The 17,115-nt window shown below is 31.9% G+C and overlaps 1 protein-coding gene across 4 annotated transcripts in view; it reads left to right on the forward strand.

Moving 5' to 3' along the window:
- The first annotated feature begins 4,900 nt into the window (after positions 1-4,900).
- Positions 4,901-17,115, forward strand: part of LOC106681788 (uncharacterized) — a 16,558-nt gene continuing 4,343 nt past the window's right edge. The window contains exons 1-5 of one of the 4 annotated variants that reach the window (XM_014422296.3): positions 4,901-5,154; positions 7,348-7,470; positions 9,364-9,496; positions 11,694-11,839; positions 13,818-14,015. In XM_014422296.3, the coding sequence (XP_014277782.1) occupies positions 5,083-5,154; positions 7,348-7,470; positions 9,364-9,496; positions 11,694-11,839; positions 13,818-14,015 (672 nt within the window). In that variant the 5' untranslated portion in view covers positions 4,901-5,082. Of the gene's footprint in view, positions 5,155-7,011; positions 7,256-7,347; positions 7,471-9,363; positions 9,497-11,693; positions 11,840-13,817; positions 14,016-17,115 lie in introns of those variants that run through there. The other 3 variants (XM_014422298.3, XM_014422299.2, XM_014422297.2) reach the window with 3 other exon arrangements.

A 17,115-nucleotide genomic window follows, 5' to 3' on the forward strand; every position in this document is an offset into this window, starting at 1 on the left:
CGGCAGTCAAAAACAAAGTGACGGTTGGTATTGGAGAAGTGGGGATGGTAGTTATGCCACAATTTTTTTTTTTTATATTCACTATCCTTCCTGTTTCTTTTATATTCATGTATCTATCTTTTAATTTATATCCATGTGTTATCTTCTTAAGTGTACTTATATTAATTACTTTATTATTAATTTTCTATTATATTTTACACTTTTCTGTATCTCCGCTCATTTGGTATATTTTGTTTCTTTATTACTTACACACATTGTACACCATTATTTTATACTTTACTTTTCCTTTGTTTTTGTTTTTTTTATTTATTTTTTTTTTTTTTTTAATATTTCTTCTCCCCCTATTATGTATATTACTATTTATTGTTCACCTAATTTAAATACTTTTTTACTATGTATTATTTTCGTTATTGTGGAATAACTGCCATCCCCACTCCTCCCAATACCCCCAATACCAAGCGTCACTTTGTTTTTGACTGCCGTCAAAACAGGTATGGATTCTGTCTCATCATTTGATTTGTATTTTCATTTTACTTTTTTTTTTTTCATCTCTTTATTTGTACTTTCTTTAATATTTCTTCTCTTATCTATCTGTTACTATTACCCTTTACATTTACTATTTACAATCTTTAATTTTTCTTATTATATCTTACTTTTTTACATTTTATACCCCTGTTATTTTACACTTATGTTTCTTTCTTTTTTGTAACTATAGTGTTTGTATCTTTTTTAGCCCTGACTAAGCCCTGCAACGTGTGGCGAAACGTTGGCTCAATAAAATAGTATAATTATCTACTATTTGAGTTTTTTTTTACCGCACCCAGACCATATTCCATTCATCTATACACACGGTCAATCAATAGTCTTCCAGCAAATATATAAGTGTTTTTGTCTCTACCATATCAGCAGAACGTATAAAGGAAAGATTGGAATCAACATAATTGAGTGAAGCGAACAATAGGTAATGTAAAGAGAAAATATTTTTAGTTCGTACCATATTCCTCTTCCTTCCTTTTTAGGGCCACGAAAGCTAGTTAGCGCATTTAAATAAGTATTACGTTTTATTTATAATCTTAATATTTTCTTGAGACTTGTAATTTTTTTAAAAATAAATAATTCAAATTCTATCCATTATAGTCTCAAAGCCTTTTATTTCTCTTATAAGTCCGACGTTTCGGCTAATCCGGCCATCATAAGGGACAATCTACTACAAAACTGCTTTTATTACATGTATGATCCTACTAACATTTCAAAATACTTAACATTATTATTTATAGTTTACCTTACATTAATACAACTTTGAAATTATGTAATTTAAAAAACTCTTAACTCCATTCAGGCCATTCTGCCCAGGTCAAAAACATCAATTTCTATGAAACATTAAACACATTAGGTAAAAGATATTTTTTTGTAAATATTTATATCCCACATATGTTTAATTACCTAATTAGTTAATATTCACTTAAAACAAAATCAAAATCATTTATCATCAGACACTATTCCTTAAAACTTTTATCACAACAATGCTTGTAACCTTCCTCCACTCAGTTCAAGCATTTAAAATTATTTATTATAACTACATTTTTGTCAATTTTCCTCTTTATTTCATTAGCGAAATTTCTATCAAGGCTAATTATAACTATCCACATTCAATTTATGCTAAATTATTCATAAATTAATCTTACCTAATATCTCTGCATAGTGTTGGTTTAAATTCCTTGTATCTGTTTTGAAATTCACTGTATAATCAATATTTTCAGATATGTAAATGGATTCAAGTATTTTCCTTTTGAATGTTATATTCTCTTTAAGTAAAATGATTGTATTTTCAAAACCAAAAAATGTTGGTTTTTGGTTGCATGCTGTACTAGTGCCGTTTTATTTGGATCCTTCTCCTTGTTTTTCAAATCATTATTGGGTTGATAAATTCTGTCACCCATTTTGGGATTATAATGGATAGAATTTGAATTATTTATTTTAAAAAAATTAGTATTACGTGTTAATTTTGAAAGTAGTGGCATATTAGTCCAAATAGTTTTTTAATCTTTCCTTAACTTAAAAATTCTATTTGCTTTCTGATCACTGTTATCAAAATCAATTAGGAAGTTTCCTCCAAAATCGCAATCAAAAATGTCTTTTTTTTCGGCCGAGACTCTCTTGAAGTCCTATACTGCCTAAGCATGGGTGGGAGTCAAAGTTTTTCATTTTGTGGGACCGCCACTCAATGAAAGAAGTCGCCTCAGGCCGGATTCGAAGCGGCACCGCCAATAGACATCAACATTGGAAAGAACTTCATCCACAGTTTCTGAAGGATTTTCTTCGAAGTTAGAGCTGCCTTCCTCGTCATTAGATTCTTACATCTGACGTCTAAGGTCGGCAAGAACCTCTTCAAGACCATGGTAAAATGTTCTTTCCGTCATTGAGTGTTTCCTTGCAAAAAAATAACATAGAACATAGAACTGATAAAAAATAAAATTTGAAAAAGAACGGTACAGTTGGGTTGGATCAGACCCAGAGTAGGTTGTCTGGTGAAAAAACTGAAATTCACATACCTCATAGATGTGACTGCACATACGGTACATAGGGTTCCTTGCACCTCCCTCCCCCACCCCCCTGTTCAAGCGGTAATAAAGAGGAGAAACAAAATTAATGAACGTTTGGGTCGTGATCGACCCACACTGTACTTCTCTAGGTTTAAGGATATATGCAATAACAACCCGTTGCTTAGAAGAAGTGGTAGTGTTCATTTAGGTAGTTTATTTTTTATATTAAATTACTTTTTATTCTTAAATTAATGATCTTCTACTGGAAGAGGTTCTAGAACTAATATGAAATTGGTGACACAATCTTCCTTGTTTAAATATAACAATTTATTTCACATACAAAAACGACGTTTCGGGGTTATCCCCCATCTTCAGGTTGCTGGAAAACCAAATTCAACAAAATTTAAACATATGCTTAACAACATTACTACTACATCATATATTCATCAAAACTATTTACCCGATAAACTATTTTATATATAATGTATAATTAACTCCTTAATTTTTCAATATATGCTATTATTGTCAATTATTAAATAAAAAACTTTTTATAATATCAACTATTATACATACCTCTTGTGGTAATAGAGGTAGGAGATGATTGTTATAGTCTATATGGTTATCATAATGAAAGATGACCTTGAGGGAGGTAATTATTCTCCTTGAAAAATGTATAACTGATATTATAAAAAGTTTTTTATTTAATAATTGTCAATAATATGATTCAATATTAGCATATATTGACAAATTAAGGAGTTAATTATACATTATATATAAAATAGTTTATCGGGTAAATAGTTTTGATGAATATATGATGTAGTAGTGATGTTGTTAAGCATATGTTTAAATTTTGTTGAATTTGGTTTTCTAGCAACCTGAAGATGTGTAGTGATTTACTGGATAAATGATGTCATTGGGAATTAAATCATCCAATTCTTTTTCGACGGTTTCTCGCAATGCAAATGGGATGTCCCTGGGTTTATAAAGATTGGCTTGGCATTTTTTCAATCTTTTTTCACAATTATCTCAATAATTATAATATAAGAAGTGTTTTTCAAAGTCCATACTTTTTTATTAAATTACACACCAACGTTTTACAATAAGATGGGGAATAATCCCGAAACGTCGATAAATTGTTATAGTTAAACAAGGAAGATCGTGTTATTCGCCAATTTCATATTACTTTTTATTTATTTAAAAATATGGCCCCAATCAAGTTTAATTAAGGGCCACCCATAGCTCAGTGGTTATGACAGTCTTACCAATCTGATGTCTATTGGTGCTGCCGGTTCGAATCCAGCCTGGGACGTTGACTTTTTTCATTGAGTGGCGGTCCCACAAAATGAAGAACTTTGACCCCCAACCATGGTTAAGCAGTATAGGACTCCAATGGGAGTCTTGGCCGAAAAAAAAAAAGTTTAATTAAACTAAAGTCTCAATGCATCTTATCATCAAATCACAGGAATACAAACTAGATAGAGTGCTTCTGTCCCCAACGTCAGACGTAAAAAACGTCTCATCTCGGAGTCCATTTACATAAATTTAACGGATAATTCCGTCAATCATAAAGTCGATAAAGACTGCATCTCCCTCACATACCGATAGATTTTGAACCTTTTAAAACTTTTATAATGCTTCTTTTCTCTACGTTTTGTATTTCAGATGCCCACTTTGCTGTCATATCTTTTATTCTGATTTTATTTTATAACTTCTCACCCCATAGTTAATTTAATTATATTTTATAGTTACTGTCCTTTCTTTTTATTTTATATTTATATATCTTATTTTTAATTTATATTCATATGTTACCAACTTAAGTATACTTACATTAATTGCTATATTATTAATTTTTCTATTATATAATTTACACACCCCTGTACCCCTATTTGGTATATTGTTCTTCTTTATCATTTATATTTATTGTATCCCATTCTTTTAACTTTAATTGTTCTATATTTTCTATTTATGTATATTTAATGTTTGTTTTTTTTAATATTTCTTCCCCTCCTATTATGTATATTATCATTGATTTTAATATTTTATTCATTTTTTTTTTACCCTGTTTACTTTAAAATTATTTTCAAATGTAACGTACTTAACTGCCAATCCCCACTCCTTCCAATATAAACAGTTCACTCTGTCTTTTACTTCTGTTAAAACAGGTATGAATTCATTCACTTATGTTAAGTGTTTGTATTTATCGTTGGCCTGCAACGTGGGGCGAAACGTTGGCTCAATTAAAAAAGTTATAACTATTTGATTTTTTTTATACCGCACCCGGCCATATTCCATATATATAGAAACACAAACTAGTATAAAATACACTGTTACCACTGTCTAACATTACCATGATCATCTAACATATATTACAACAATATATTCTTATGGGCCAATGTGGGTATACTGGATATACATTTTATCTTTAAATGTTTTAGCAAAAAACATCACTTTTGGCTGTCAGATGTTAATTTTATAAAACATATATTTGAAATGTTAAGTTTCAGAGTTGTGTTGGATTATATTATTAAGTATCGATAGTATGGAGCCTCGAGTTTTGAAATCGAATGTTAACTTCGTAAAATATGGACCGCCTTACATGCTTACTGATGAGGTGATTAAACATCGTAGCTAATTATTACTAAATTTTAAAATATGTTTTAAGTCACTTTGTTGATGCACCATACTGCTGCTTTGCTTTACCAGTGGCACATCTATATTAAAAACTTTTTTGAAGATATTTTAAATAGACTATATTAGCCGTGCACTAGGGTTAGTATCTATACTGGGATTCCTCAAGGGAATGTCTCAAAAACAGTAGTGCTGTCACAAGATAACCCCAAACTACAGTAAATTCTATTTTGTTAGAAAAGCAAAGCCTGAACTTTTCTCCAATAACAGCTGTTTCTGTTTCATTAACATCGTACATATTTCATCTGTGCCAACACTGCTTATGACTGTCTGGAACTGTACAGAGCATGCGTAATAAGGGGTCTTGCCACCCAAAACCTATAAGCTCGGTGTCACTCGACTTAAATATCTCTTTATAAAAATTTCAATATTCAAAACTTTCAAGCTATCGGGTTCAGGTCGTTGAAAAGGTCACAGCCAATTAGGTTACAATGTCAATGTTAACCAATTTTATTTGTGAAGTAAGATGGCCCCCGGCAGGAGTAAAAAAATAAAAAACTCAAAATAACATATAGTGGTACTAATAAGTTTTTGCCGTTTTATACCCAAAATTAAAAGTTCCTTGTGTATGAGAATGGTATATTATTTTTATTCAAATTATTGTCATCTTCTTCCATCTTTGTGGCAGCATTCAGCCTCCAGCGTTGGAATTGACCCAATTTTTAATACCTTCGTATGATGTAAAGTTCTGCTCGGGCAGACCACAGACCATATACCATCGACCAGACAAATGATAATCGGAAGGGCAATGTCTGGTGAATACGGTGGGTGGGGTAGAACTTCCCAATTAAGTATTTCCAAACAACATGCGAGTATTATTTTTTAGAAGAATTTTGTCGTGTCTGAAGTAATAATGGGCGCTTACCTCAGTCTCATTAATTTTGTTTGGTAGAGATCTCCAGTAATAGCTCGGTTTAAGCAGCTCGACACCAAACCGATCCCACCAAATACACAGCATGAGTTTTATGCAATGAACACTCGGTTTGGATTTCGAGTTGTCGGTTTTGAGGAATGGCTAGATGGTCCCTATGATTTTCTCTTCTTTGGGTTATCCCAGTGGATCCATTTTTCATTACCAGTACTTATGCGATGTAAAAAAAAACCTTTTTGTTCTGGCTGGTAAGCGGCAAATACTAATGATTCTCATTAGAAAAGAATTTTTAATTTTAAACGAATTGAAACTGCCTGCTGAGTAACTTCTAATTTTTATGCAAGTTCTTTTTGTGTTTGAGACGAAACTTGCTCGAATAGCACTTTCAATTCCGTGTTATCGTACACTTTCCTTCCACCTGCGCTTTTTCACTTCAAACTGAGCGTTTTTAAAACACTCGCGACAAATCGTACTAGTAGCCTCTGCTTCTACAAGTAATCGATGCGTCCCAGCTGCAGATTATTTCAAATTTAAGAAGTCAAAAGTTCCCACAAATAATGTTTATTTGGTACAAAACATGATATTTGCGTAAGAAAACAATTATGTGGTGCGATGAGTCACTATTACTTTAAGGTTATTTTAATAACAGATGATCAAACTCATGATATTGCATTTAATAGCTGATAATTTCCACAAAACTTTCTGATGGAGCCATCATCTTTCAAACTGCGTAAACATAAAAAACTATTTATCATATACGGACGTTTCGTCCCAATTTATTCCTTCATTTATTTTCTACTATATTTGTTCTTAATTTAACTTTCATTTAGTATTTTATTCGGTAATTATTCCATGAGTGCATTTTATTCTTATGATGTTAAGACGAACCTAGAGAGAGGGGGGGGACCTGTCTCTATTATTTAAAATGGGATTGTTTTTTCAGTAAATGGAGGGCATTGCAGCTGAAGGAGTTAAAGAGTTATCTTTTCAACTCTATGCCTTACAGGGGAGCCGATTCTATTCCAGTCTGGGCCGGCTGTTTTTTAGGTTTTGGTGGTCCCATGGAATGAAAACTCAACCCTCCCAATAGTATAATAGATTAGTCACCTATAGGATAACCTCCCTCTTCTGCATGTTAAACCAGAATGATAAGGTAGAGGGTTAAAAAAAAAGTTTTTAGGTGAATATTTATTAGACCATATTAACACTAAATATGTATTAAAATAAGTTTACATACTATTCCAGGAACCTGACAATCAGCAGTTGTTAAAGAAGAAAGATCCAGATCAGGTATGCTTACAAGATATTCTCAACTGCATTGTCCCTCCCAAAAGATTTAACTCTGGTGGTTATGACTGCATACAGCAAGTACAAAACAATATTACTTGTTATGATTATACAAGAATATCAACATTACATTATTAATAATCATATTAATATCAAATAATATATTGCTGATAGTCTCTTATGTTTATTTTCTCTTTTTCTAATACCGTAAAAGTAGTCTGATAATCATTTTTATAATTAACATTTTTATAGTTATATAGTTATTATCTCTATTTGATTACATTTTTAGAATGTTGTACTACTTCTTAACTAGCTTTATTTGTTCTTATGTTATTTATTCCAATTGATATAACTGGCAACACTAGCTAGCTGGTTTGTTGTTTGTTATTTATAGTTGTCATGTTAGTCAGTGACATTCCTTTTTAAATGACATTAGTTTGAACTTATAATTCGTATTATTGTTTATTTATACTATTTTATTCTTGAACAAACTTCATAACATATTCCCAATTCTAATCTATCATTTCTTTGTAGATCACACTTGAAATAAATAATTTGACTAAAGATGCTGAATGACTTTTCTTCTTCTTTCCTCCTCTTTAAATAACCAAGTCTGGGAATAATAGAAGTGAACTCCAGGTCACCGAACAGGTTGAACACCAAGTCAATTGGTGCAGGCCATCTCTGCTTCTGGCTGAACGATTTTCTTTTCAGACTAATGAATAGACCCAGATAATTACAACATAAAATCAGACAAGGTCTTAAAAATAGAAAAAAAACCAACAAATTTAAAAATCAGCCATGCCATTCGCTTAAAAAATCATAACAAAACCTACAAACAGCAAGATTAAAGCACTTTTAATACAATATTTTAAGCTCAAATTGTTTCAGAACATTCAAGGGATGAATAGAATAGTGAGGAATAGAATGATTTTTTGAGGAAATAGTTTTAGGACTTGCGAGGTAATTAGGTCATAACCAAGAGCTTTGGGGGACGATGATATCTGAAGGATGAAATGCTGATTTACATTTAAATAAAAAAAACTTCTGACTGCAGTGTTTTTTAATTATGAATCATAAAGATATCCTCCTGGATATTAAAATGCTTTTTAAAAATAACCGTAGAAAAATAAATTGATTTAAAGGCAAGTTTTGTATAGTAAGAGAGTTTTATATGTCTCCTGAAAAACTTAGCTAAAATATAGTTTTGAAATTAAGGTTATAATATCATACATTGAAATTAGAATAATACTATAGTAATGAAAAAAATGATACAAATTAAAAAAAAAAAGATTAAGAGTATATAAAAGGAGATTTTAAAAAGAAAACATGCATAACAATTTTGGGAGGTTCAAGCTAAGATAATAAAGACAGACTGTCTATGAAATTTTAAAAGATAATAACAATGTGTAATGGATTCATTACGAGAAATTAGTTGGGGAGTGCATTCAGTGAGAAGAGAAGAACACTAATAAGAAAAACTTAGTTTTTTTTTAGTGCCACTAGAGTAGAAAAATTTAGATAAATACACAATATCACTCAAAGAAAGAGTTTCTAAAATATGAACTTACTATCACTAATTCTTTTATCAATACCTCTCCTATAGTTCAAAGCACTCGTAGAATTTTTTCACATTTGTCACCCTGATGAAGACCAAAATTTAGCCAAAGTATTACCTCACAATAAAAATAAGTTTTATTTATTGATATTCTTTCTCCATTGATTCTAATTCTCTCCCTGATCAACTTCTTCATATATAAATCTACAGTCAACTATAACCGCACCTTTATGTAATAGTTGTAAACTGAAAGAAAACAAAATAAAAAAATTAACTTAGATTAAATTAAATAAAGGCAAAATAAATAAAAGTTTTCAGTAGTTCTTATTACTGATGTTATTAGCATTTTGTTTTATCCTCAAATATAATTCCCTTAATTAGTAAAACTTAATGACCATTTTAAACCATTCCTACAGCTCTCGACAGAGCCAGCATGTAGGAATGACATAGATATGCTTCTTAGTGACTTGGATGCCCGGCTTGGGCAACTGAGGGTTCGCAAGACTGGATTCTGTCCTGCCAGATCGCAAATTTATGAAGAAGCATTCAGTATGTTATTTTATTTTCTGCTTATACACTTATCATTTTATTATTATTATTATATATCAATTATGTCCTATACTAGTGATTCACAACCCTTTTTTTTTTTTTATACAGTACACTTTAAATATTTTAGCAGCTCATTGGCAATAAGAAAAATTAAAAATTTTTACTATGGCAAAATTTAACAAATGGTATAATGTAGCAACTTACTCTACTCCAATGATAAAAGAAATATTTGAACTTAATATAGGGTCAACTGAAAAAGAAATATAATAAAAAAAAAAGCTATAATTTTCATTTCAGAATATTTTTTTTTTTTGCTCCTCTCCACCCAAAATTTGAGAACTTACTGCAACACATAATTGAGTTATTTAAATTTAAAATGAGTTATTTTAAAAAAAATGTATTTAAAACCAATACCTTTTCCTCAAAAGTTGAAAAAATAATGATGATTTTATAGATATATTACTAGTTTGATTAAAAAGAAATTTATTGTCGTCAAGTTCAGCAACAAGTAGTAGTACACAGTTCAAATCCAAAAGAATTGTGTAAATTTAAATATTTTATCATTGGATGTACATAACATTTTTTTTTTTTTTTTTTTTTTACGATGGTGCTACAACCCAGTTATAGTTTTTGGTTTCTTCTCACCATTTTATCAAACCATCACAGTCTTGTCCTAATGCCATCCAATTCCTTACTAATAGGATACACTTAATCTCTCACTACACCATCCGATCAACTTAGCTTTGGTCCCCCTCTCCTCCATGTTCCAAGAATTCCTAATAAATTAGAACACCTAAGTGCTAGGGGAATATTGCAATGTTGGCCAAAAATATGATTTTGGACTCCCTAGGCATCATAAAAAACAACCTCCATTGCTCTGACAATTGCTACTATCGATTTGTTTTTGTAACTTGTTTAATTATTTATTTTAACTTAGCTATTTGTTTTTATTTATTTATAAGGTTTTAACTTATTTTTTGTAACTGTTCAACTGTTGTGGCTATTTTATTTTAAATTTATTCTATATTTTAATTTATTCTATATTTTCATTTATTGATTATTTCATTTGATTTAAATTTAATTTGTACAATGGATTGAATATATGTTACTGATCATTGGAGGAGGGAAGTATGAGAGAGTTGAATAGAGAGGATAGCATAGATATGGTTAAGAATAAAAAGAGGGAAAGAAGGAATAAGGAAAAACGTTATGTAACTTTTGTTTTTTTAAGAAAAAGGAGAAAAAAAATTATATTTAAATAAAATTTGAAATTTAGTTTTATAATTTTGCCTGCTTTGATGAGGTCTACTGCGTAGATACGGATGGATCCACAAGATATGCGGATATTATTGATTTCCCTAGGAAGGGGAAGTCGGCAATCATTCTGGATCCGACCGTGAGATATGAAAATAACGACCTTGACCAGGCAAATAAGGTAGATAGGGAAAAGAAGGAAATCTACGATAAATGTATCCCTCCTCAAGGAGAAGTTCCGTGAGGGCTTCGGAGAACGAGATTTCAACGTGAGAGACCTCTGGTTCAGAGCCCGTAGAACGATTCCCAGCACAACTAGGAGCTTCATGGAGAAGCTTGGGGTCGATGTCTAGGACGTGGCTAGGTTGACAGAAAATATAATACATTGACTCCCTGGGAATTATACACTACCACATGCATGGAAATTAATGAGTATGGGAGTTTTCCAGAAGTTGGATGGCATGCATGCATCGCATATCTTATTTGTTGTTTTAGTTATTATTTTAAATATTTGTTATATAGGGGAATTTGTTAATCAAATGAAATAGAAATATTGTGAAATAGAAGGGAAAGAAAAAAAAAGGAATAAATCGAAAAACTTGTAGTTAGTTTGTAGAGTGTAGTATTAATTGTAAAAGAAAACTGTGGAAGAAAAAAAAAATGTTATCATACAGTTCCCTCACAATTGAACTTTAAACTTCTTTTTATATATGTAACCCAAAATCTTATACTTAGAGCTGGATACTTATCTTCTCAATAGAATGTATATGATTTGTTTCTTTTATATTCTTAAATATATAGTGACTATTTTAGTAAAATATCAACAATTATATATATAACTATGTATTTTACAGGATAACTCTGTTTTTATGGGGGTTGCCCCGTAAGTAAATGGATTATTATTAATCTTATTTTAAAGTTATATTTGTATTTTTTATTACAGATGAGTTAATTCGGCAGATAACGATACAAAGTGCCGAGCAGGGGCTACTCCTTATGAGGATTCGCAACGAGGCGCGGATGACAATGAAAGCATATCAGACTCTATATGAGAACAGTAATGCAGTTGCGGTCAAGACTATAGAACAAGTGATATTAACATTATAATTTGGAAAATCTTTACTTAACAAAAAAGAAAAATCAACTTAAATTAAAATTTATACAAATATTTAGATCTGGGTCCTTGATAGTTATTGAACTTTTTGAAAGATAACAACAGAAAAATAAAATCATTCATATTCAGATGGACGATCAATTTTATAAACCTCTATAACTTCAATAGCACAAAAATTGGAAAATGACTCGTATACATTGACTGGAGAGTAAAGTGGAGAGTAAACGAGTAAACTTGAGATTGGACTGACTTATTTTACAAGATTCATGTTTTGGTTTCTGAAGCACTCCTGTCTCTTATTTGAGTGTTAAGTTTATGAGGCTTTATAGTTTTGTTTAACGGCAATACTTCCTTGGCATCTTTCTTTTCCATGTCCTTAGAACCAAAAAAAAAAACCTCCCTGTACCTTTAATTGAACTAGTTAGAACTAGAACCATTTTCCAATATCAGCACTTTTTTAATATTGCTTGATTTAACCATCTTAAAGTCTACTCTTCTCGTTTTAATAAAGCAAATATGACCATCGCTCTCTGAGGGTCTTAGTGGGATAGGTCGGGTCAGGAAGGATTGCCTTTTTTTATGTTATGATCTCCTCTTGTGAGATTGTGACATGTCGTACATCGACCAACCTACTCACTATAATTGTCTGTTGGAAAAGTCAGATAAGTAAGCCTACAACGGAGGGCATGAGTGGAGGTTTCTTATACAAGTAGTTAGTAATGGCCTGAAGTCCTAGCAATAAACATTTGTGAAATATATCTTTGAAAAGATCAACAGGGAATAGTCATTTAACTTATAGTAACCCTTAAACAACGATCATAAAAAAGAATTAAGTATATTTTGGAACTAATGAAATTTTTTCCTCCATTTTAAATTAAATATACCAAAGACTTCTCAAAAAAAAGAAGTAAACTATAAGGAATGTAAGAATATTTCTAAATTTTATTTAAATGGTTTTTGTAAGTTGTAAGACACTGTGCTATTAACTAAAAAGACTCGGGGTTCGAATCCAGCTGTCACAGATAGTTATGTATTCTGTTACTGTATCCATGAGTCAGGGAGCCATTCGGGGTCCACCCAACCTCTTAAAATGGGTGCCTTTAATTGGGGAAAAATCTGGCGGTCAAGTGTGATACTGACCAAATCATTTCCTTACAAAACTTGGTCTTGTAACAGTACTTTCTTACAAAGTACTGCTCCCCTGATCCTTCTTGGTTTGTAGCGGTACAGGTTTATTTTTATAGCATAGAAACATTCTTAGGGGATTGACCTAAAAAAACAAAACAAATATGAGTAAAAACATGAGAAAAATAAACAAAAGAAGTAATTAAAAAAAAGAGATGAAAAATACAAAAATCTTAGTGTGTAAAAGAAAAGGAAACAATTTTAACTAAAATATAACAAATTTGAACAAAAAAGAACTTTGTTTAAGATTCAAATATATGAAGATAATAATAATTAAATAATACTATTTAAAATATAAATAACTACAAATACAATTTATAAACTTTCTTTTTTTTTTTTTTTTTTTGTCGAAATTAAGAAACATTGAAAATACAAACAAAAAGAAAAGATAACTGTATATAAAAAACATATTTTTGAATAAACAAAATAGAAAAAAATTAAAAACAATTGAAAATTTCTTGATGAACCTAAAGTTAATTGAAACATTTTGAAAAATACTGAAATATTAAACTAACATTTAATTACTAAATAATTAAACAAAAAGTACATAAATAATCACTTTCAAAACCAGTCTAAAAAAAATTTCTCATCTCAAAAATAAGTTTAGTGAGATTGGTCCACTCCGGTTTTCAATCACTTATTTGAAATGCCATAAACTATGCTTCTCCTTTTCTTACCTATAATTTTGATATCATTTTTAATGTAGTTAAAATTAAAAAATGTTTACCACTTTTATTTTTCTTTATATCGTCATAATTTTATTTCAAGGCTAAAAGAAGCAAAGGTAATTTGGAAGCCCAGATCGAAGAAGTGACTGAAGAGCTTTTGATACTAGAGGAAGAGCTAGTGACCGCTCAACACAGATACAAAATGGTTGATAAGAGAAGCAATGAGATAATGTATGCCATAACGGTGACACAGGAGAATGACCTGGGCTATATTGATAATGGGATTAAGCAAATCAAGGTATTACTATTCGGTAATAGTTGACAAAACAAGCTTCAACAGCAGAAGTTAAATCAAATTCTAACCTCACTTATTGAGATAAGCAGTTTTGGAACTTTCTGCCATGGAAGCTTGTTTTGTGAACTAGTATACATAATTCTTTTTTATTATTCTTTTCATTGCTTGTATTCTAAAAAAAATAATTTGATTCTATCTAGAATTAAATTAGATAAACAAAAAAGTGTTCTGTAACTTATTAAAAATTAAATCTCCAAAGAAATAGTAATTTTTTATTTGTAGTATTGAAACTTTTTATTAATTTTCATTAACACTTTATTAATTGCTTACCATTTTTATAATAATGATTAAATTTAAGAATAGATGAAATACATTTTTTACTTTTACATTATACCAGAAGGCTTCGACAATGCGTGTTCAGTTAGGTTATCTAGTAGAATAGAAGATGAATCGACATGATGAGTTTTGCAAATCCTCACAGGATGGAAACTTCACTCCATAAGGAACTAGCCTACTGCCATAAGGCGGATAGCAAGAACTAGCTGTATATCCTTATGAAAGGAAGAAAAGGTTTAGGAAGGAGGACAGATCCAAAGAAGGAAGGAGTGATGAAAATGTCAACATACATTACCAAAAATAGCACTAGAAAACACTGATCCACTTTTTATTTCTTTTTTTTCCAAGCCCCTAAATTAATATATAACAAAATAAAGTAAAACAAGTATAATATAAAGAAAATTATACAGTATAGCTACGCTAGTTCCTTTTATTATAGCAGAACTCGATTCTAAGGAATGACTGATTTTATATAATGAAAGTGCCGGGGCACACCTTGTTTCATTGGCGCACTAAAACTAAAAACTAAAAACAATAAATGTATCTGTCACTTGCATGGTTCGATTTCATTGGCTACTGTGATAAAGGTCCTACCAACGCACTGTAGGGGGCGCTGGTGTTAGTGTTTGGAAGAGTGGGTTGGTCAGTGATTGGAGGTAGTCAAAAAACTTAACATTCCTCCAACCAATGAACTCTGGTACTGTGGATAGATCTAGGAGTTGATGCAGTTTCGGAAGCTTCTTCTTCTTCCACGATGTTGTAGCATGCTGTTCAGGAATCTCTGAAGGTGGCGCTGCGTGCCATCAGAGAGGTACATGGCCCCATATAGAAGTGCCGGCCTCAGGATGCTCTTGTAGATCTCCAATTTGAGTCGCAGAGAGAGCGCTGGTGTTGTGAGGAGGTGGTTCAATCTTCTTATAGTTCTCGTTTTCTGATAGTGGTCGGTGGAGAATTTAAGATGGCAGTCCTGCTTCACGCCCAGGTAAACTATAGAGTTTGAAGGGGAGATAATGGTGTCGTATAGCTTGAGTGACTTCGGGAGAGTCGATCTTTAGGGTTGTTGATGAGTGAACATGACGTAGTCTGTCTTAGCTAGGTTCATAGTGATGTTTAGATTGCTCAGCTGTCGAACAATCTCTTTGCAGACTATTCCGGCCCGCTCGAGTGCATGTTTTGGGTTCATACTGCTGCTGTAGATGGTGATGTTGTCGGCATAGGCGGTGACTGTAGCCTGTCTGTAATTTTCACCAACCATATCAGTGGTATAGATTGAAAACAGCATTAGCGATAGAACTGCCTTTTGTGGCACTTCGCATGTCAGTGTGATGGAACGGGAAAGCTCATCTCGAACCTGCACAGAGATGGAGGACCATCTTAAACAGGAGTTGTCTAGAAATGATGCTATGACACCGTAGAGTTGCTCTGGACATTCGAGGTCTATGAGCTTACGACATAAATTGCCGTGAAACACAGAATTGAATGCCTTTGTACAAATCAATGGTGATCATGGCTGTAGAATGGTTCCGATTGAAGCTGGAGTTCACTTCATTCTGGAGCCTCATCAAATGGTGTTCCGTACTCAGGTATGCTGGAAAGCCGGTCTGCTCATAAGGGATAACAAAGTGTTTATCACAGAATTCCCGAAGGTAATTCAGAATGATCTTTTCGTATATCTTAGCGAGAGATTTGGTAGCAGACTTATGGGCCTGTAGAGGTGGGAGTCAAACCCTGTCTTTCATGTTTCCATTTATCGGGAAAGTATCTCACCCTCAAGCACGAATTGTACAGGTTGGTGAACTGAGCGATTCCCTTCCTTGGTAGGTGTTTCAGCAGGACAGTCTGTATTCCATCGTGACCAGGCCATTTGAGGTGTCGAAAGATGAGTCCCTGTCCGCACTTCGATATCCTGCTGGTAGTGCCCAGCCGATGACTCAGCCTGCTCAGTGGGGCTCATGAGTCGGTCCCTGTCATGCAGGCAAACTGCCGAGGTCTTCTTGGTCGCTGCCTTGGTGAGCTTCCAAAATTTCCTGTAGTCACCATGTATAGCCCTCAGGCGATCATGCCAGACCACTAGCGCAGGAACTAATCCACTTTGCGTATTGTTACTCATAGTTTCCTAAGTTGGTGTTTCCTGTCATCTGTAGATGCTAGTGTAAGATATTAGCTTTTAGTAAATAATGAGATTGTATTGTAATCTTTATTGATTCAAAAAATACGTTTAAGAATGTTACAACACATGAAATTTGATTACTTTTTTACAATTAAATTATTTACAAGAAATAGTTCAGATATTAATATACAATGTTTGTGTGATGTTCATGGTGGTTCACATGTCGACAGCTCATAACATTTATAGTAGTATCCAGTAAATAGTTTCAGCGAAAATGAAATGCTAAAATTTGGAATTTTCTAAGAAATACATGTAAGTTATAGCTTTGACTTACTGTTATAGTTAAATACCATGAAGTTTAGTCATACCACTATCTACTTGTTTATACTGTAACTACTACATCTACCAAAACCTCTATGGGCTGGCATGAGGCAACCTACCAACTAACACGTGAACTACTACTGTCATCAGGCAAATGCTGTATATTAATATTTGTACTATTTCTTGTAAATATTTTAATGTCACACATGTAACAAGCGCATAATATATTATAATATACATAAATGTATCATTAGAAGCAATAAATATTACATTAGAATCTTCTTATCCACTAAAAGTTAATTTCTTACAAATATCATCTCTTGATGGTGTTTAATA

The sequence above is a fragment of the Halyomorpha halys genome, unplaced genomic scaffold (assembly GCF_000696795.3).
Source record: "Halyomorpha halys isolate HHAL.00 unplaced genomic scaffold, Hhal_1.1 Scaffold365.1, whole genome shotgun sequence".
Taxonomy (NCBI): domain Eukaryota; kingdom Metazoa; phylum Arthropoda; class Insecta; order Hemiptera; family Pentatomidae; genus Halyomorpha; species Halyomorpha halys.